Source organism: Gallinula chloropus, assembly GCF_964237585.1.
Source record: "Gallinula chloropus genome assembly, chromosome: 1".
NCBI classification, from domain to species: domain Eukaryota; kingdom Metazoa; phylum Chordata; class Aves; order Gruiformes; family Rallidae; genus Gallinula; species Gallinula chloropus.
In genome coordinates this window covers 156123603-156145914 of record NC_140085.1, presented here as the reverse complement: position 1 = coordinate 156145914, position 22312 = coordinate 156123603, and the positions used below count along the sequence as shown (strand labels likewise).

General features: G+C 56.1%; 1 protein-coding gene across 1 annotated transcript; it reads left to right on the top strand.

Annotated features, from left to right (window-relative positions):
* Positions 1–1809: 1809 nt before the first annotated feature.
* On the top strand, positions 1810–5261 carry ZIC2 (Zic family member 2; the record flags this gene model as incomplete). Its single annotated transcript, XM_084266704.1, has 3 exons — positions 1810–2818; positions 4627–4790; positions 4992–5261. 3 exons carry the CDS (start codon positions 1810–1812, stop codon positions 5259–5261), a joined length of 1443 nt encoding a protein of 480 aa, XP_084122830.1.
* Between the last annotated feature and the right edge of the window lie 17051 nt (positions 5262–22312).

Below are 22312 nucleotides of genomic sequence, written 5' to 3'. Positions count from 1 at the left end.
CGTTCCCTCTTCTATTTTTTTTTAAATTATGATTTTATATCAGTCCCCCAGTCTCTATCGGTTCACCGACATGACTTTTTATTTTATTCCCCCCCCCCCCCCCCGTTCCCTTTATCGATCACGGGGCTGCTTTGCTTTAGCCGAAAAGGGGGAAGGGGCTGCAGGACGGGTGAGTTCCTCCCTCTGGCAACACCTAAAAAAAAACCCAACCAAAAAACAGAAAAAGAAAAAGGCAGGACACCACCCCACCCCCCCCTCCCGCCTCCAACCCCCCCTGTTTATGTTTTAAGCCCCTCGCTTTGTTTGTTTGCCTCCCGAGGCAGGATCGCATGGCCAAGCGCACATCGATATTTTCCGTGCGTGTGGCTCGCCGCGCCTCTCCCCCCGCCACGCTACCCCCTTCCCCTCGCCGCGGGGGGAGGCGGGGGGGACATCATTCGCCCCCTCCCCCCCCGCCCCCCCAAAAAAAGAGAAGAAGAAGCCGCCGGCGGTGCCGGGCTGAAGGCGGCAACCGGCGCCGAGCGGGGCCGTGCCGTGCCGTGGCGGGTGGGGGCCGGGCGGCCGCGGGGCGAGCGGCGGCGGCGCGGCGGGGCGCGGGGCGGGCGGCGGGGCGGGCAGGGCGCGGGGCGGCCGCGCCGCCATTAGCCGGTGGCCGGGGACGCCCGGATGGACGGGGCGGCTCGGGCCAATGAGCGGGCGCCGGGAGAGCGGCCGGGCGGCGGGTAAAGGCGGCGTCGGGAGAGGAGCCGACAGTGCGGGCGGGGAGAGGGAGAGAGGCCGGGGGAGGGAGGGAGGGAGGGAAGGACGGACGGAGGGAGGGAGGGAGGGAAGAAAAAGAGGGGGAGGGAGGGGGAGAAAAATAAAAAGCCGCCGCCTCAGCAGCGCCCACCGAAATAAACAGAGGAGCGAGAGGGAGCGCGGGCGGAGCGGGGCTGCAACTCCGCCGCCCCGGCCGCGCCGCTCCGGCCCCGGCGCTCCGCTGCCGCTTCCCGCCCCCCGCCTCCCCTCCCCACCCCCACTGCCGCCCTTATTGTTTTTAATCCGCCTCCGGCACCCCCCCTTCTTTCCCCCCCCCTCCCTTCCCTCCCCACGCCCCTCCGCGGCGGCGGGCGGGGGCGGCGCGGCTCGGGGCACCCCCCCGCCCCGGGTCCCTTCGCTCCGTGGGAACCCGCGGCTGCAAGTTTTTCTCCGTGAGAGACATCGCTAATGCCCGGCGGAGGATAAAACGAGAGCAGGGGCCCGGGGGCGGCGGGGGGCCCGAGGCGGCGGGGAGGGCCGCGGCCCACGCGGGGAGCGGCGCGGGGCCGGGCGGGCGGGGGTCGGCGGCGCTGACATCCCGGTGGCGGCGGCGGAGGAAGGGGGGGGCGGCGGCGTGTGTGCGAGTGTGTGTGTGTGAGTGTGTGTGTGTGCGTGCGTGTGTGCCGCAGGGAACGGCGAGGCGAGGCGAGCCTTGCCTCCCCCCCCCTCCCCGTCCCCGTCCCCAGCCCCGTCCCTCCCCTGCTCCCCCTCCCCTCCCCTGCCCGCCCCCGCCTCAGCTCCTTTAATACACTTTGGTTCTCCGCTCGCCTTTGGACTCTGCTCTGCCTGGCTCCGGATACGGCTCCGGCGGCGGCGGCGGTAGCGGGCCGGTGCGGGCGCGGGCGCAGGCGGCGGCGGAGGCGGGGGGACGCGGCGGCTGCCGGGGGGAAGCGGCGCGGAGCGGCGGCGGCCCCGCGCCGTGCCGGGCGGGCGGCGGTAGCCCGGCGGCAGCGGCGGCGGTAGCGGGGCGGCGGCAGCGGCGGCGGCGGCGTCCCCGGAGCGGCGCGGACCATGCTGCTGGACGCCGGCCCGCAGTTCCCGGCCCTCGGCGTGGGCACCTTCGCCCGGCATCACCACTCGGCCGCGGCGGAGATGCAGGACCGGGAGCTGAGCCTGGCGGCGCAGAACAGCTTCGTGGACTCGGCGGCGGCGGCGGCGCACATGGGCGCCTTCAAGCTCAACGCCGGGGCCCACGACCTCTCCCCCGGGCAGAGCTCGGCGTTCACCTCGCAGGCGCCCGGCTACCCCGCCGCCGCCCTGGGCCCCCACGCCGCCCACGTCGGCTCCTACTCCGGGGCGCCCTTCAACTCCACCCGGGACTTCTTGTTTCGCAGCCGCGGCTTCGGGGATTCGTCGCCGGCCGGCGGGCAGCACGGCATCTTCGGCCCTGCGGCCGGCAGCCTGCACCACCCGCACACGGACGCTCAGAGCCACCTTCTCTTCCCGGGCATCCACGACCAGCACGGCCCCCACGCCTCCCAAAACGTCCTCAACGGGCAGATGCGCCTGGGCTTGCCGGGGGAGGTGTTCGCCCGGTCGGATCAGTACCGCCAGGTCTCCAGCCCCAGGACTGACCCTTACTCGGCGGCTCAGCTGCACAACCAGTACGGCCCCATGAATATGAATATGGGCATGAACATGGCAGCCCACCACCACCACCACCCAGGTGCCTTTTTCCGCTACATGCGGCAGCAGTGCATCAAGCAAGAGCTCATCTGCAAGTGGATCGACCCCGAGCAGCTGAACAACCCCAAAAAAAGTTGCAATAAAACTTTCAGCACCATGCACGAATTGGTCACCCACGTCTCGGTGGAGCACGTTGGGGGACCCGAGCAGAGCAACCATGTCTGCTACTGGGAGGAGTGTCCCCGGGAAGGCAAGCCCTTCAAAGCGAAATACAAACTGGTCAATCATATCCGAGTGCACACGGGAGAGAAACCCTTCCCCTGCCCCTTCCCCGGCTGCGGAAAAGTTTTCGCCAGATCAGAAAACCTCAAAATTCACAAAAGGACGCACACAGGTAATTCGGGTTTCTTTCGGCAGATTATCCCCCCTCTGCCCGTGCCTATATGTGTATGTATAGAGACAGATAGAGAGACTCGGACAGGGAGATGTACGGTGATGGGACTGATAAAATAAGGATCGCGTTTAATTATTCACACACCCCCTTCTCTCTCCATCACACTGCCGCGTTTGTTTTGGTTTCTTCCTCACCAGCATCCCCACCCCCCTCTACCCCCACCCCCCTTTCCCCAGATTTCGAAAGGACATTTTAACTGATTTCTTTTCATTTGTGGGGTGAGCGATGTAGGTTCGGGCCGGGAGCCGGCGGGGTCTTTCCGCAGCAGCGCAAAATGCGGCGCGAACTAAATCCTGCCGTCCTGCTGAAAGACGGGGGGGATACATATACACGTAAACCGCCTTATACATTAGCAACGCGCAGTGTATTTGCGATATAACTTTTGCGCTTGTGAGCACGGGTTTCACGTATGGATACGGAGGGAGAGAAACTATGAGATACATGTGCAAACCCCGTCATTAGTCTAAAATCCCCCCTGGAAGTCGCAAAACGTCCCTTTCTGGGAATGCTTTCCATTAAATTTAAATGGTGTGAGCAAGGCAATAAAATTTTCTCATTTAAAAAAAAAAAAAGTGTGTTTTTAAAGTCTCGCTCGAGGTGATTGAAAGCGCTTTTGCAACAGTTTATTAAATTATGTAATAGGGAACAGAGGATTTGAGACTCGGAAACTTCCACCCAAATCAGGTGGAAGAAGGGGCGAAGGAACCCCAAAGCTTTCCCGGTGGAAAAGCGCCGGAGCCGAAGGGTAACAAAAATAAACGCATCCTCCCGCCTCATCTATTATTCATTTACTACTCCTGCCGGCTCGAACCGTGCCAGACTATTGCATAAAAGACGGCCAAATATTTTAGCGACTTCCACTCTAAATATTTACCCGGAGAAAGGCTAAAAATCTCGAGGCCTATTGTTTTCTCAAGTGCTAAGCCCGATGCGAGGTGCGAGACGAGCTTTAACAAGGTTTAAAATTTGAGAAATGTATTTGCATGAGATGCCCGCACTGAAGTCATTGTGTCTGAGCGGATGTCTTTAAGAAACAATTTAGGTGCTAATGGAATTTAATGTTAAATGCTTCCCCCTCTAAAGGCGGAGAGGGGGGAGGAGGATGTAGAGTTCTCACCTCCAAATTACTCCTCGGCATTTGGAGTCCTGGCAGCCGGGCGAGAGGAATCCCTATGAAAATTAAATGAAGTATTTTACAGACGTTTAGTTATCCCAGCGGATGTGCTGTTTATCTCGAATATCCATACACGAAACAGTCTGCCCGGCCTTAAATCTGTCGGTAATGGTTTCCAGTTTAACAGGGTAGCGGGTTTGGTACCGAGGCGAAGCGGCTCGATGCTTTTTCTTTTCTCTTTTCTTTTTCTTTTTATCTTTTTTTCTTTTCTTTTTCTTTTTGTTTTAAATCGCCTTTCTTCTTCAATCTCTTTCGGGACCATCCAGGCAGGATGCCCCGGTGCCCGGAGGAGGGGTGCGTGTTTGTGTTTGGTAGGAAAAGCAGGCGGGGGACGGGCGCTGCCTCGCTTGCAGGGCAACGCGGGAGCGGCTCGTCCCTTCAACGGGACAAAACCCGGCCTCTTGCTTTGGGAAGCTGATGGGAGAAGCGGTTTGGAGCCAGGGGCCGAGAGAGGGGAGGGTAAAGCCCGAGGGAGCTGGGCGCGGGGCTGCGCGGGCTTTGCGCGGGGGCTGCGCGGGGCTTTGCGAGGGGGGCGGCCGCGCTCACCCCGCGCCGCTCCGCCGCTCTCTTGCAGGGGAGAAGCCCTTCCAGTGCGAGTTTGAAGGCTGCGACCGGCGCTTCGCCAACAGCAGCGACCGCAAGAAGCACATGCACGTCCACACCTCAGACAAGCCCTACCTGTGCAAGATGTGCGACAAGTCCTACACCCATCCCAGCTCCCTGCGGAAGCACATGAAGGTACCCGGCCCCGCAGCCGGCGGCGGGAGGCGGGAGGGCGGCCGCCCCGCACCGGGCGCCCCGTCGGGGCGGCGGGCGGCAGGCGCGGGGCCCGGGGGCGGCGGCGGCGGCGGGCCGGGCCGGCGGCGGGGGGCGCGCCCGGGGGGCGGCGGCTGCCTCCCCGTCCCCCCTCCACCCGGCCGTGTTGCCTTTGCCCCCCAGGTGCACGAGTCGTCCCCGCAAGGCTCCGAGTCCTCCCCGGCCGCCAGCTCCGGCTACGAGTCCTCCACCCCCCCGGGGCTGGTGTCCCCCAGCGCCGAGTCGCAGAGCACCAGCAACCTCTCCCCTGCGGCGGCAGCGGCGGCGGCGGCGGCGGCGGCGGCCGTGTCCGCCGTGCACCGGGGCGGCGGCGGCGGCGGCGGTGGCGGCGGCAGCGGCGGCGGCGGCGGCCACAGCGGCCTCTCCTCCAACTTCAACGAGTGGTACGTGTAGGGCCCCGCCGGACTGCTCTGCACGGCCCCGCCGCGCCCTCCCCGCCCCGGCGGCGGCGGCGGCGGCGGGAAGGAGGGAGCGAGCCCGCCGGAGACGCGCCGGGAGATGCCGCCGCACCCGCCGGCAGCGAAATGACGGCCGAGCAGGATGGGTACGGGGGGGGGGCCTTTATCTCCCCACAACCCTCCCGCTTTCGGGTCTTTTTTTTGTCTTTTTTTATTTTTGGTTGGAACGTTTCTTTCTGTTTTCTTCTTGAGAACATTTTGAACCAGCAGAACAAAAAAAAAATTACTATAATCAAAGTACGTGCTGAAAAACGTAAGAGAAAGAATAAATAAATTGAGGAACGGAAAGGGAGAGAGAGAGAGAGAGAGAGAGAGAGAGAAACAGCGGGGGGGAAAAAAAATCCAACCCCGAACGCCACCAACACATCACCCAGAAAAAAAGCTTCTCAAGCCGGCGGAAAGAAACTCTCCCTCCGGAGCCTCCAGACAAAAGATCAGAGACTCAAACTCCTCCGGCCCCTGCGCCTCCCCGCCCGGAGCAGCCAGCGCCCTCCCGCCCCACAAACTGTGTACATAGCGGCCCTCTCCTTCCTCCGGCGAGGTGGGGAACGAAGTTTTCCTGGATTCTTGGTGTATAGAAGTTCGTCCCGTTTGTAAACCGCGGATTGGTCCCCTTTTTTCTTCGTCTTCTTCTTTTTTTTGGTTGTTTTTCTTACTTTTTTTCTTTTCACCCCCCTCTTCTTCCCTTCCCGAGAAAGTGATGGACTTGTTTTCTTTCCTCCCGCTCCCCCTCCTCCCCCGTCCTCCTCCCTCTCTCCTCCTTTTTTTAGTTCAACCCTTTAAAAAAAAAAAGTAACGTGGAAGAAAAAAAAATTGGTTTCTTTTGTAATTGTGATATCTTGAATATTGTGTTCCTTTTTAAGAGGCAACTTGATTGTAAAACTGCATTTCAACTATAGACTGGGGAAGAAATACCGTGCCAAAGTCTCCATTCTGTTACACACACACACACACACGAACAACAACGCTTGTGAATGTATTTTTTCTGTTAGCTGGGTTTACATGTGATGTTTTAGTGCTTTTGCAAGTTCAATTTGTTAGTTCCTGTTCGGAAGATTGTGAGGAAAAAAATAAACGTCGTGCCGTTAGCTTTTCCGTAATAACACCCTTCCTCCTGTAAATACCTGTTACCATATTTATCCATTTGTAATTAAATTATGGTATTAACTTGCTACAGAGGAAACAGTATTTATAAAGAATGTTTCTTAACTATAAATATGTACAATTGTGAGCATAAACTGTTTCAGATTTTTTTATTTGAAGGTTTAAGTGGTTTCATCATTTCTTGTGATATGTTTTGAGAGTAATGCATACAGAAATATAATAAAACGTGTTGAAACTGCACGACCTGTTTCCTTTTTGTGCCACGGGCTCCCTGGAACCTGCCGCAGCCCATGTGAGGCGGCTGCAAAACAAATGCGCTTTTAAAAATACCAGCCAGGTCCTGGAACACGAGGATTTCTTCCAGCTGGGCTCCCCGTCCAGGATTAAAGAAAAACAACCCCCCCCCCAAAAAAACAAAACAAGCAAAAAAAACCCCAATCCACCAACCCCACCCCCCCCACCCACCCCCCCCTCAATAAAACCCCCTCAGTACGTTTTGTGAAGCCCCTGGGCTGAAAGGAAAGGGTGAGGGTTTGCGTCTTCCCTAAATGAGTTGCGAGGCAGGATCTCCTTTAGGAAGAGATTCACGAGGCAAAAACCGCAGCTCCCTTCGCCTTCTGCCTTGCTCGGGCTCACGCTTCTCCTCTCCGGGTGCGGGTGGGGATCCCGCTCCCTGCCCCGCAGGGTGACAAAGCGGGGCGCTCGGGGACGAAGGTGGAGGGGCGATGGGCAGGAGCTTTTGAGCCGTAAATCCTCGTCCTTCCGCGCCTCCCCACAGTTTTGGTAGCCTCCATCCAGCCCTGGAGAGGAGAAAGTGCAATGCCCGAGAGCTCGCATTTCCCTTCGAGCTTTTATTTCCCCTCTCTCTCTGTTGTGTTTGGGATTTTTGTTTTGGTGTTTGGTGGCTTGGGGAAGGAGGGTGTTCTGGGGTGTTTTGCACTCCCCTCTTTTTTGTTTAGCTTCAGCCCAGGAGCTGACCGTGTTGTCAGACGTGTTCAGCGAGGGACGGGGAGCCGCCGGGCGATGCCTTTCCGGGGTGCTGGCCCGGCGCTGCGCTCCGCGGGCACCGTCGTGGACCCGGCCGGCCGAGCCTCCCTCCCCATTTTGGGACGGCAGGCAGTGGCTGTCCAGGCTCACCCCGCCGCCGCACCGGGACACTCAAGGCGAGTGTGAGAGCAGCCGAGAAATCGTGGAAAAAGCTCGGCCTTGCCAAGCCACCGAAATACACCCTGCGAAGTGGCAGCGCCGTGAGCCGGGCTCCGAGCGCCCTGAGGTGGCTGCGCTGCCTGCAGCGGCAGCTTGTGCAAGCAGGGACAGTCCTTTGCTCCTCACACCCCGGCAACCCTGTCGGACCCCCCCCATCCCCCCACTCCCCCCTCCAGTCGGTTTGTTTCTTGCGAGCTTTGTCCCGCATGTTCAGACAGTAATAGGGGTGTCCCCAGCCGTGCTGGGGAGATAGGTAGGGAGATACGGGTACGCGGGGCCCTGCTCGCTTCTGGGGTGAGGTGGGGGATAATCTACACCCAGGGGGAGGGGAGGAGGGAGGGAAAGACCCCCCCATCCCGTCCCGTCCCGCCGCTATCACCGAAGTTTAGATGCGGAGCCGGAGCGTCCTTTGCGGCCGCGCCCCTCCCTGCGCGGCCATCCCCGCGCACACGGCAGGCTCCCCGGGTAATCAAACGGCTATTAAAACCTAATTTATGTTCGGTAATAATATTACGCAAAAAAAATATTTATTAAAATCATTGGCATATGCAGCCTGCCCCTTGGAGAGATCCGTGGGAAATGCAGCTGCGAGGATCCCTCTTTGTCCTACCGGCTTCCCCGCAGCCGAAAAACCAAACGGGGGACCCGCTTCAGAGCTCGGAGCGTGCTGCCCGAGCCCTGCCAGCCACTGGCTACCCCAATCCCCTCCCGTGTCCGGGGGCGCATGGGCAGCCCTCCCCAAGGGCAGAGATCCCCCATCCCTGGTTCCTCAGTCCCAGCGGGCTCTGCCCCAGGCGACGAGAAGCTTGTCTTCCTCTTTTTCCTCTCCTCGGACCCGCTTTGGCTTGGGGGGGGGCCAGGGGTGACACCCCCAACCCCGATAGTAGGGATGCTTAAAGCAGGCGGCCCTCCTAATCCAAGTCGCAGGTCGTGGAGCAGGAAGGGCAGCGCCACTGCCTCCGGCAGGGATGCTTCTCCTCCGGCAGGCCCGGGTAAGGGGCTGCGCGGCCGTGGCCGTGAGCAAGCCCCCCCCCTCCTTCCCTGTCCTCCCTGGGCTGGCCCTGAACTTGACCCTGGCCCTGGCGCATCCAGCCCGCGGCCCCTCTCCGCCTGCCTCCCCCAGGCCCTGACCCCGGGCCCGGCCCTGCCACGCTTAAGGGAGAGCAGTAATTCATTGGGTTCAGGGGTTGGGTGGGGGGTTTTTTTTGGGTGTGTGGGGGGAGCAGCCAAGATCCGCCTCGCAGCCTTGTGCGCGGGTGGCCCGGGCTCAAGGAACCCTGGCCCCAGACTCCTCCGCTCCTCTCCTGCCCCGTCTCCTTTCTTCACGCCGTCCCCCTCACCCCAATTTCCTCCAATTCCCCCCCCCCCCCCCCCAAACCCTTTGTCTCCCACACTGAGCCTGAGCGTTCCAAACCTCCCCGCCTCGGCTCTGAAGGCAACCTGGGGACCAACCTGAGGGGCGGCCAGGGGTCTCCCCCGGCAGCACAGACTCTCCTCCGCCCCACCCCTCCTCATGTCCAGCCGCAGCGGGCAGCGTGCCTCGGCCAGCAGTCCGCACGCCCCGACGGCACTGCCCCGACGGCTCCCGGGTGGCCCCGCGTCCCCGTCGCCGGTGGGTATGGGGGGAGGGGGGCGGGCACAGCCCTGTACCCCACGCCTGGAGAGCGGTGCCTGGCTGCGGCAGCCCCATTTGGCCGCTTCTATCCGGCGGCGTGACTCTCCGTTTACCGTGAAAAGCAGCGCGGAGTGGTGGGTTTAATTATAATTTTTATTATTAGTAGTATTATTAATCATAAAATTCGCTCCTAACTCTGCCTGAAAACACTGAGTAATTTCCCTGGAAATTGCTCTCCTCACGCGCTCCTCCCAAGCAAAAAAAAAAAAAAAAGATTTTTTAATATATGTATATAAAAATAAATAACAAAAAAAATCGCGTCTCCGTCCGTAAAACAAGTTGTGCTCCGCTCCAGGCACCCGTGGTAGGACGGCAGCTCCCCGCGCAGGGCTCTGCCCTGCCTTCACCTGCCCCGCTGCCTGTACCGAGCGAAACCCTCCTCTTCTTCCTCTTCTTCTTCTTCACCTGGTTCGGCTGCGCTGGTGTCTTTGTGTTGCAAACGGCGGTGACAAAAACAACCACAACAACAACAACAACTAAACCCCACACCAAACCCAAAGGCACACCAATCTCCCCCCCAAACAAACGGAGATGACAGCAGCCCAAACCGAAATAAAATAAACCACAGCAGGTCTCGTCTCCCGAACCCGAGCACGGAGCGGCTGCCGAGCCCGGCGGTGCCGCTGCCGGTGCCGGTACCGGTACCGGCGGGGGCTCCGCAGCGGTCAAGGGGCTGCCCTACCCGGCCAAGCCCCCGCCGCGGGCAGCCGGGGGGCAGCAGCCGGGGCTGCAGCCGCTCCACTTGGCTTTGGCCAGACCTCCCCAAACCCCTAACAGCCTTTTAAGTTTCCCCTTTGTTTTCAGAAACTCGTACACGTTTCCTGCCCGCTATGAAGACATAACAGGCTCCCCCAAACCTCTCCCCAGCCACACGTGCGTTCTAGACGTGCTCCCGGGCACAGCGAGGTACGTATATTTTTCATCTCCATGCATGGTTGGGTTTTTTTTGTTGGTGTTTTTTAATCTCGTGGGTCGCTTTTTTCCTCCCGTCTTTTTTTTTTTTTTTCCCCTCTCTCTCTCCCCCTTTTTGTATTTTGGGTTTTTTTTTTCATTCCCCCTTTTCTCCGAGGCAGCCGGCTGGGGAAGGAGCCGCATTTTACCAGTAGAGCAAGAAAAAAACTATTGTCCCACCCTGCAGGGCACGGTGCCCCCTTCCCTCCCAAACTGCGGTTCCTCCCCAGTGGTTTGGGGTTTTTCCCTTTCTTGTTGGGGTTTTGTTTTGGGGTTTTTTTTTTTTTTGGTTGGTGTTTTTTGGTGGTGGTGGTGGGTTTTTTATGTTTGTGGAGTTGTTTTTTTTTTATTTTGGCCCCGGTCAGGCTAGAGGGTTTTTCTGCCTTTAGTATGGGGGGGAGGGGGGGGGGGGAGAGAAAAGAAGAAAAGAAGAAGGAGAAGACGGCCGGGGGAGGGAGGACTATCGCCAGAGGTCTCATGTCTTTATTTAATACTACTCCAAAGTGGCTTGCCCTACTCCTGTCCCGAGGAGAGGAAGCGCGGCACCGAACGGACCGCCGAGCCCACTTCCTCGCAGGGCAGGAAACACGAGCAGGTTCCCCCCGCGTCCCTTTCCCGTGGCCCGAAGAGCTTTCCAACGACGCCCGCGGGGATGGCGGGGAGGGGTGGGGGGGCGGCTGGGGGAGGATAGCAGGGACCCGGCGCGGAGCGAGCTCTTCTCTGGCCGCCCCCACGCCGCGCCGCCGCCCCACGCGTGGGCTCCAGCTGTTGCCTGTCCAGGAGGGGGAAGGACGCTCTTTTGGTGTTAAAAAAGACAATAATCGGCAAGCGAAGCGGAGGAGGAGGGGTGGGGAATGTGGGAAGTAATGCAAGCGTCAGTAATGATTGAGCGGGTGTTTTCCACGCGCGGCATCGCTCTTCGCAGAGGGCTGGGGGAGGGGGGGGGGGCGTGGAGTCCTCAGGGTGCCCAGCCCGGGGCAGGCGGGGTCGGCCGCCGCGGGACGGGAGCTGCCCAACACGGCTCCGCGGGGGTCCGCCGGCCGCGGGTGCCGTGGGAGGACCGCGCCGCCGCCCCCCCCCCCCACCCGACCGCCTCGGGTCCGTGGGTGGCCGCGGCCGTGGCGTCCCGCGGGCTCAGGGCCAGCGGCCCGGCCCTGAGGGGCGGCGGAGCTCGGCCCGACCCGCCGCCCGCCCGGTGGGCGCTCTCGTAGTAGACGGGGAGTGGGTGTGTGTGTGTGTGTGTGTGTATGTCTGTGGTCCGTGTGCTCCCGTGTGCGTGGGTTTGCTCTGGATCTCGGTCTGAAGCAGTTGTTTGCGGCGGGAAAAGAAAAAGAGAAAAAAAAAAAGAGCAATTTTCCTTCCAACTTCTCCCCCCCCCCCTTCTTCTTCTTCCTGGAGCACTAATTCCTCTGTGTGGGCAAACAGCCCCTTCTCCTTTGATTCTTAGTCACAGCCCCTAGATTAAACCCCGGTTTTAATGAGAGCCGTGGCTGCGGCCGCATTAGGTGACGATGGTTATGAAGACGATCTGACCCGTTTTGATGAAGACGGTCTGACCTGTAGCGAGAGAGGGAAAGGTCAGCCACATGCAGTGGCCAGATTTCTGCTCGTCCCCGGCACATGCTGCTACAATATTGATCCGTGGAGAAAGATAAACATAAAAGCTAGGTCCTATGTCCTGAATACTAATGAACGTGGCTTCCAGATTTTAATTGTTGTTGACTACTTATTTCCGCCGTAAACATTTGCTGGGGTCTCTGTAGGGCATTTCCCCCCTCGGTTTCATTTTAAACTGTTTTGGTTTATTTTATTTTGCCTTATTTTACCCTATCTTGTTTGTATTTCCCCCCACCTCCCCCACCCCCCATCGCTGAACCTCTCTCCCATTGGAAATCTTTCCAGCAAGTTACTTTCTTCAGCAGCCGAGGCGCGACCCCCGAACCCCACCGCCCGCATCTCGTTTCCATGAGACGGCGCAGCGAAAGCAACCGCTGCTCCAGCCGGGGAAAGCTCTTCTGAGAGGCGGTATCTCGACCTGGGATCCACCTTTCGGGCTTCTGCTCCATTCCTCGCTTCATTCCTTCGCAGCTTAATACTGCAGATGACACCGGAGTTGTTTAGTTTTAGTGTTGGGTTTTTTCCTCTCTTTCCCCCCCCCTTTACCTCCCCTTTTTTTTTTTAAAAAAACATTTTTTCTCTCTCCCATGTCCTTTCCCGGACCGTGCGGCCAACCCAGGAGTTAAGCTGGAAGAGAGCTCTCTCTCTTCAAAGCCTCTCCAGTTTCCCAACTGTTCCCAGACTAGATACACCTACGGTAGGCAAGGAGAGATGGAAAAAATCCCGTTGTCTCGGGGAGAGAGGCACTTGCAGAGGCTCTCTGTCCCCGGTGCAGAGCAGCCTGGCCGGGCAGGCGGAGGAGGCTCTTTTCGAGGGGGGGTAGGTGGGGGGTGCTGGTAAATGGCTAAAGATCACTCGCTGCCCCGGCTGCCTCTTGGAAATACTGTTTTTCTCCTCTTTTTTTTTTTTCCTCTCCCCCCTCCCCGAGATAATCAAAATTAGCTGTAAGTCGTGGGGAGCAGTCAGTGAAACAGCTATCCCCAAACACGCGGCGCAAGTTTCTGCTGCTTCGCGGACGACCTAGAGCTAAGCGCCATCGACTATATATAGGGGCAATTAACTATATCAGCCTGACATTTAAGAAAATGAGGGAGATATTAAACTCCTAATTCCCGTCATTACAAATAATTTTCATGAAGGGAACTTCTAAAAGATTTTTTTTCCCCCTCCCTTACACTTTCCAGTCTATTTTTTAACCCCTGAGTGATTTACTATGTAAGTAATTTTAGAGGATACAGTTTACAGCTTGAGTTATTAGACTGAACACCTCTGGCTGACACCACAACACCTTTTTTTTTTTCCTGCCTGCAGCTGTGAGTCACAACCCCATTTTCATACCAAACTGCTGCACATTCCTTTACAATATAGACTTCCTTCTTGCAAAGATCAAACATTCTCCAGCCAAAGTGTTTATTTTAAAATACAGGAAAATTAAAACTAAACACGGGCTTAAAAGAAAAAAAAAAAAACCCAACCAAACCCAAACCCAACAAATGCATCATTTCTTTCCCCGTGGTCCCTCCTACTAAAATAAAAATAAAATAAAATAAAATAGAATTAGGACGGAACGGCGTAGACAGCTCCCATAAAATAATACAGTGACGGAGCCAAACCAGTTGATTTCGATTGGAACGGGAACGGTTCCTTCTGTTTGCTGTTATTTATTTATGTATTGTTGTGGCGATGGTTTTAATTATATGTGGGAATGTCAGGCCAAGATGCTGAAGCCGTAGCTTCCTTTTAACACACTTTCCCTATTTGTTTAATGCCAGCGCTACAAGGCTGGAACAGGCACCACGAGGAAAATGGTTTCAATATTCTGTTTAAGTGCTTACAACAGGGAATCCCGGAATTTAGAGGAAAAAAAAAAACCCGCAGGCCCGCTCCGGGGATGTCCCCGGCAGGACCCGGCGGATTTCGTGCTCCTCGGCGGGTTTCGGGGTGCAGGCAGGGAGCGGGCTCGGGGGGCAGTTGCGGGGAGTAGACGTGCCCGGAGTGATTTCTACCCAGATGAGCGGGGCTCTAAAAGCCTCCTCGCTGCTCAGCGGCACGGACACTGGGATGCCTTTTAATTTAGAGTAGTAAGAAAGTGGATTTAATCTCGGCTTCTCCCGGTAACCTACCGCCTCCAGTGACTCCACTTAGAGATAGGAGGGGGGAGCTTCGCTGCAAGTCTTTCTTTTTCCATCCCCTGGTGTTTTGGTTTGGGGGTTGCTTTTTCGGGTTTTTGTTTTTGTTGGTTTGGGGTTTTTTTTTTTTTTTTTGCCCTGGAGGAGGGTTCCCAGGTCGAGCTCGTGTTGCCCATCATCCCTCCCGAGTCCTTCGCCAGATTTTCCCCACGCCATCGGAGTGACGGGTGAGACAAGAGGAACGAGACGTACCTGCCCGCAATTACTTACATGCGGGACGCACACAGTCGAGAAAGTTGAAGAAAAAGTTGGGAAAAAAAAATAGGGGGGGGAAATTATAAAAAAGCGAAGGATAATTCGCTTTAGGAAACAGGTCGAGAACTCTCCCTCTCGCCCCTCCATATGGTCCCCGATGCAAGCCGCTCCGTAGCGCTGAGCGAAGCAGGCGGCGATCCGGCAACCACTGGGCTTGCTTGGCGAGGAGGGAGCGGGGCCAGCACCTCTACAGGTCCGCCCGGCTCCCCCGGGCTCCCCCCTTCCCACCCCCCTCCGCTGCCGTTGCGGCCCGAAGTGAGCCCGATAGTTAAGCCGGGAGAAGGGTCTTTCCCCCGCCGGAGAGCTCTCCCTGTGCCGGCAGGTATCGCCGCTGCTCGTACCCGGTGCCGAATCGCTACTGCCCGCACCTGCCCGAGCGCTGCCCGACGTGCGCACCACGCTGCCCGCCCGCCCCCGCGGACGTTTTCCGCGCTCCCCGCGGGGGCGGACAGCAGCTCTGGGCCGCGCAGCATTGGGGCACAGGAGGGGAGGGGTGGTGTGTTCCCCCTCATTCGGACGAGCCACGCTCGCAGAAGGCGGAGGGCTGCGCGTTCCTCCCCGTCTCCCCCCCCAACCCCCACCCCCAAACAATCAAACAAACCAACAAAAAGAAGCAGCACAGAGATTCTCGTTCCCAGTTCTTAAATAAAAGCCCGGGGCTTGGCAAAGGCAGCCAAGAATTCCGCGGAGGGCCCGTGCCACGCGTGGAGGCTGCCGGAGCCTCCCAGACGCGCTTGCTAACTCGGTTCCTCCTGCGGGGTTTCCTGCGGAGCGCTCCTCCGCCTGCGTCCCCAAACCCAGAGGGCAACGCCGCTGCAGTCCCCCGTGGGGTACCCGCCGTGGGTACCTGGGACCCACCGGCCCCTTACGCACAGCGGGGCGGCCTGGCCCCATAGCCCCCCCCGATCCCTGTCCCTCCGTAAGCCTCTACCCCGCGCACACCGTCGAGGGTCGGACTCTTCGCCCTCCCTCCGCGCTTTCTGCTCAGCAGCGGCGCGAGTGCCCGGGGGAATTTGGGGTGTCTGTAGCAGATTAACTGTCGGTCACGGGGCGGGGGAGGAATCCTGGTCTTCCAGTTTCACCCGGCCCGTGCCTTTCCTTTAGTGAGCTGGTAGCAAATCAGCGCGACGCTTCCCACGTCTTTCCTCGCCAAGGTGCTTCGTGCGTGCAGTTCTGTGAGGGGCTGCCCTCTCCGGTCACAGGCACAGCGCCCAACACACCCCGGCTGCCACACGAGAAGTGGGGACCTAACCCTTCCAGGCGGGGATTGAACAAAGCGGGGTAGTTGTGTTTAGTTAAGGCATCCACAGTTCACCGAGACAAGGGGGAGCCTGGGTTCAAGCGGTGCTTTCGTGGCTGAAGGGGATTTGACGGGCAAATCTTTCCGACTGCTCTCGCTTGCTGTGAGGGGTCCCCGCTTCGGCGCTACTGGGGTGAAGGAATGCTAAAAGCCAGAGACGGGTCTTGCCCCGAAACCCGATGAACGCAATTTTGCAACGCGATGAGAAACTTAATTTTTCTTTTTTGTCGGCTTGTCCCCCTCGGGGAAGCTCTGGAATGGCTTTCCCCTCCCCTCATCCCCGGCAGCTTACGAAGGGGATATGCGTCCTGGCACTTCCAGGCTTTTCGTTACAGAGTCCGAGGACACGCAGCCCCACAGAGCGCTCAGACTTCGCGGTGAGGGGTGCGGAGCCTCCCTTGGCGCTGCCACCCGTTCCGTCCCCTGCTTCTCCCGCGGAGCGGGGGCAGCTGCGTTCCCCCTCCCCACCTCGGATGTGCAACCTATCACCCTGAATTTCGCTACCGGGCGAGACGCAGGACTTCCATCCACGGTGGCGCCCAGCGATGCTCCCGCTCCTGCTCCGGGGCACCGTGGTGTATTGGCTCCCGTTTCCCCGTGCCTGGCATTTTCGGCAAACACCCGCCCGTGGCGGCCTTTAAACGTTGGGGGCATGAAGCGGGGGGTTGGGAGAGGGTGGCTCTCGGGCTTTCGCAGAGGCTGCCCCTGCCCTCGGGGCAAACCCTGCAACGAGGGACGAAATCCCCGGGGCTGCTCCAGCGCCAGCTCTCGGGAGGGACACGCTGGGCACACGCACGGCCACAGACCCTTTGTGAAATGTCCCCGCCGGGCTCCGGAACCTTCGGGTACCCTCCCCCGGTTCATCCCTGCCGCTCGCCCCCCCTGTAGTTCTTGTAGCCGGAGACAAGCGAGCAGGCAGGGCTGCGACTCCCTCCCAGCCACCGGCACCCCCTCAGGACCCCCTCCGCAGTGTCTCCGGTGCTGGAAGCTCCTCGGGGCGCCTGGTTCCCGCCCCCCCTCTACCCCCCCGCCCCGGAGAGGCCGTACGCTCCGTCGGAAAGCAAGCAGCAGGCAAGAAACCTCAGGGAGGTCCCGGCGGGGCTCTGCGGGGGTTGCAACGTTTGCAAACACCGCGCCAAGAAGCAGAGCGGAGCGGGCGGCGGGGAGGGGTGGGGGCTGCCGGGCCGGGGGGCCGGGGGCTCAGCCCAGCTCCTCAGGAACGGTCAAGTTGAGAGGTTGGCCCGACGGCTGGGGCCCACGAGAAACATTTTGTTCCTTAAACATACGGAGCATGTCTGTGAAGCAGTGGAAGAAGGGAAGAAACTGTCCTTTGTTCCGTCATCCTTTTTTTTTTTGCTGGTGGTGGGGGAAAGGACAGGTTACATTCAGCACCCCTTCCACATCAATGCCATTTAATTTCGGTTTCCACGGCTTACGTTTTCGAGGCTTTCCAAGGGTACCCAGGCGGGAGCATCCCCCCTCACCCGCACCACCCCTCACCCCCGCCTCCGGGTGTGAGCTCCCCCGCTGCCCGCTCAGCAGAGTCCTGCGCAGCCCAGCCCGCCGTGCCGGCTCCGGTTTGGTTCGCTGGCCCTACCCCCCACCCCCCCAGCTTTACACACACACACTCCCCCCTCCCCCCCCCCCGCACTGAAATACCCACAGGAACCTGCACCTGCTGAATTCATGAGTAAGATCTTAAAAACCCACCCCCATGCTCCACTGCACAACAAAAGGTACTGTGAAATGTAAGGGTAACCTGGTCTTGGAACAGGTACATGGAAAAAAATCCATCTTCCTTGTCTATACAGTGGCAAGATTTTCTTTCCAGTGAGGGGAGTAAGAAGCAGGAAGGGCAGGAGATGAGGTGGAGGTGAAAAGAGCGAGCCTCGGGGTCAGGTTCTTGCTTTCCAAGTAAAACCGACCGACCAACCCACCATCACCACCAGCCAGAAAGAAATCTCATATATTTTATTTGCCTTCCATGGACTTGTATATTTAGCACATCTTTTATTGTCCCACCGTGCTTCCAGAAAGTTGCTATACCCTACCCAGAAATCACAGGCTGCAACGTGAGGTTTTGGCAACCTCCCTTCTGCTACAGCTGTTAAAGGAGATTTATCCGCCAGCAGAATTCATTCACCTCACCATTTATACCAGACATTCAGTGACTAAATCAGCTGTTGAGGGTGGCTCCTTGTGCAGCCAAAATGATCAACTCCCATGTGGTTCACCAGAGATATCACCACTTAAGCCAGAACGACAATCATGTACCAAAAACCCCAGCCAGTTACGTTAAGCAGTGATTACATCATATACAGCTCATTCTTCGCTTTTGTTATTACCAAAGGACAGCAGAAGCTATGTGAGAGAATGAAGTGGCAAAAAAATCTGGTTATAGGCAAAGTTATGGGTTTGAGCATTGAAATGAATGGGTATCTTAATCTTCTATCCTAATTTCTGCAGGGAATGAAGCAATGGAAAGCGTGTAGGGATTTTTGTCTTTAAAATACGTTCCTTTAATACCCTCAAATAATAATCTTTAAATGCATTACTTCTTGCCTTCATGGGGTTTAAGTGGATTTTAAATAATTCCTAGACCCTGCACAGTCCCTTTATGGATAAATACTTTTTATCCTCTGTACCTGCATGTATTTCACTAAGCAAGTCTCATGGTGGGGGAGCATTAGAAATATCCAGATGGGCAACATCAACATCCGCGGTCCTATTGGGAATTGCCAAAGAGATAATTGAAGTGTCAAGAGGCTGCGGTGGGGAAGGAGTAGCAAGAATGGATGAACTTTAAGAGCAAACAGGCTGGTTTAATTCAATATTCCAGAAGGGGAAAGGCAAACAGAGACACCCCAGCAGAACTGCTTTCAAAGACTGGTTTCTATGAAATCTCGATGGTGTTATGGGCATATCCCATTTGCTTGTGAATGTTTGCTTTTCTGTTGGTTATTCGAGAGCCTCTGACGTTTGCTCAGCTGACTGATCCCAATTTCTTGCCCTTTGCTGTCCATAGGCACCTTTTGTCACCACACACCACCGTACAGATGAGAGCTGTCGCTTGGGCGAGACGGGCAAGATGAAACCTCCAAATTTAAGTCAGCTGATTTGAACTGCTGCCAGGGCAAGGGCCACACTCCCTATCTCGGGGACTGTGTTTTAAAAATCTCATGGGTGTAGATGTAGTTAAGAACAGAGCACCCAATTGCCATTTATTTCCAGAAGGTATTTCTGCCAACTTCTTAAGAATGAATTTTATGAAGACTCACTCACTCACTCACTCCAAATTCTAGCCCCAAGCTGTGGTTTGGTTTTATGCATGTCTGTGAGGCAGTTTGACTTCTACAAAAAAAAACCCAACCCAAAACGTACCAATGGTGTTGAATCTAGTGTGAATGAATGCTTGACTGTGATTGTTGTGGAAGGGACCTGGCATTTAGCAGAGAAGTAGACAATAAATTTCCCCCCCTCAGGATATGTCTTAGCAAAATGGAAATCTTTCTATAAAGCAAGGGAATTTGAGCTTTTTAAGAAACCTATAAAATTCTGAATTTTAAAAGTCTAGTTCAGCTCCATGCAAGATCATCCTTTGTGATGTATCATCATTCCTAGTATGCGAAAGAAACCTACGTTTTTGGCTTCTGTATCTACAGGACTAGCATATTAGTAAACAAATACAAATCTTCAACTTCTTTCTCCAAGCAGATGCCCAAACCACACCTAGGACGATGAAAAACAGTCCCACTTCCTAGGTCTGTGGGCAGCCTTCAGTGAAGAAGCCAGGCACCAGCTGCAGAAGAGGAGTCACCCATCCTCAGGAGGTGGTTTCATCAGGTCAGGATTAAGGGGCAGGTTGAAGCTATCTCATAGGACTGTCAATTCAGCAACTTCCAAGAACAGTAGACTCACACCCACAAAATTATTGCTAAGGAAAAACTCTACTAACTGCAGCAGACATGCAGAAAACCTACCTCGTGCCTCTAGGAAGAAAAAAATAAAAATCATCTGTGTTTTTGGGAAAAATAGAAAGCATATGCTCGAAGCTGTTATCGTATAAACACGTGCCTAAAACATGAACTTTTCCAGCACGCAAATAAATTGACTCAACGTAGTTTCTATGGACTGAAATTTAAAGTAATTAGAGGACAGCTGCTGGGCTCCATTCAGAAACATTTGTTTTATTTTTATACCACTCCGGATATTTTCTGTATTTTCAGAGGTATTAGATTTCAGTTTGCTGCAGTTAATGTAATAGAAAATTCTGCAGTCGTTATTGACTGCGACTGCCAACATACAATTTGGGAATTAAAGTCCAACGTGGAAAACTGGCAATGGATATTGAAACCAGTTTGCGTTCATGCTTCACCCTACAACCTGTGGTTAGAGCTGATTTTCTTTTGGTTTTCTAGGAGTTACAAGGAAATGCATGAGCCGGTTTCAGAGGAAAGCAAACGTCCCCAGACACAGCACTGCAGCCTGCAGCCAGGGGCGCGAGGAGGCTGCGTTGGTCTGTGAGTTTAGAATCATAGAATCATACAATGGTCTGGGATGGAAGAGACCCCAAGGATCATAGAGTTCCAATCCCCTCCCCTGCCACAGGCAGGGCCACCAACCTCCAGGCCTGGATCTACACAAGGTTGCCCAGGGCCCCATCCAACCTGTCCATGAACACCTCTAAGGACGGGGCATCCACCACCTCTCTGGGCAGCCTGTTCCAGAACATCACCACTCTCTCTGTAAAGAACTTCCCCCTCATATCTAATCTAATCTAATCCTTCCCTCCTTTAGCTTCAATCCATTCCCTCTTGTCCTGCCATTGTCTACCCTTTTAAGAAGTTCATTCCCCTCCTGTTTGTATGCTCCCTTCAGGTACTGGAAGGCTGCAATGAGGTCCCCCCACAGCCTTCTCTTCTCCAGGCTGAACAAGCCCAGATCCCTCAGCCTCTCTTTGAAGGGGAGGTGCTCCAGCCCTCTAATCATCTTCGTGGCCCTCCTCTGAGCCCTCTCCAACAGTTCCACATCTTTCTTGTATTGGGGCAGCCAGATCTGGACACAGTACTCCAGATGGGACCTCACGAGGGCAGAGTAGAGAGGGACAGTCACCTCTCTGTCCCTGCTGGCCACCCCTCTTCTAATGGAGCCCAGTTTAGGCTGGTGTGGTCTGACAGGTACAGGTATCTGGAATGGAAAGGCGATGACAATAGATGAGGTCAAACATGGTGACATCTGGTAGATCCTCCTGCATTACTGTGACTACTCATTTCTTGTTGGGGACAGAATTTTCTCATTACTAAATTGGCCTATGGTGCTTGCCAAGGTCAGGCTGGTGAGGTCTGAACCACAGCCCTGTCCCAGCGCTGGGCACGGGGCTTCACCCTTCCACACAAAATCAGTGGTCTCTTTGCAGCTCTGTGCCCATGTGATCTGCTTTTCTTTCCTGCAGAGGTAGGGAGGCTCGGGCCTGCCACTGAAATTCTAGGGGACTCTAAGGAAATCTCGGTGTAAGAGGAACCTGCCAGTTTCCATCAGGGGTGGCATCACCTGGTCATGGGGTTTAAAAGGGACCCTGGCGCCTGTCCTTCCAGTGATGTTGGCACTCACGGCACTTTCTACAACACTGAGAAGACCAACCAAATTCCACCTGCATGCTTCTGTCCCTGCCTATGTTTTACCTGAAACTGTAGCTGGAGAAACACTGAACTTTTTCTTGCTGAGGAGGTGGGGTCAGTGTGTGGCTGTTGTCCCACCAGTGGCCAGAGGTCAGTACATTCCCTGTCTGCTCCCCAGGCACCTCTTGGGTGCCTGGTCTGAGTGTTCTCTAACTAGCAGTACTTGTCTAGCATAATCTCACTGCTCTGTTGCTACAGAAATCACTGTGCTGTGACTGCTGATGGAAAAATTGTGATGCTTTGGAAGCAGAGTCAGGGTCCCCAGGCATGCTGTGTGCCACAAGCCTGTTTTGTTGTATGGGGGTTCCCCCTGGAAATCCAAAAATGCTTATACTGGAGAGACACTCAGTCATCTTTCAGGAGTATGGGTGAGCTGGAGACCACCTGTGGTGAAATAATAGAGCCCTTCTTCTCTGATGGCAGCAGGTAATCCCTACGAAGCCACTGGACCCAAGAAGTTGGGTTAAATCTCCCCTTCTCAAAGATACAGTTAACCTTGAGGGGATCAGTTCTTTGTGAATCTGTTAGGACATCTTCCAACATTTACAAGGATTTTCAGTGTTTAATTTCTATTATCTTCAATTTGACTGTCTCTCAGCTAAACAAAATCCATTTTAAGTTATAGAAATTTATTTTAAAAACCATGAAGTGCAACCGCCTTACAGAGCCACTTAAAGCTGCAGTTGGGGATGTGAGCGGCGAGCAGAAGCAGTGGAGTCAGGCACACAGATTGTGTTTCTGCACTTTAGGGGTAGGCACTACGCATAACCCAGACGCCCAATTCATGCAGAACAAGATAAAATTATCAACCTTTGATAGAACTGACAAATAACATCATCCCTCTGCTTTATTGCAGTGAGGTCTTCTCACTCTGCTGCTTTGAGGTTGAACGAGAAACCCCGATATGAAGCTTAGGGCCTCATGGCTGTATGACACTTCCCACAGGAGATGGGATGCACGGATGGTCGAGCAGCTTACCCTGCTTTATTGACACATTATTTCAGTTTTAAA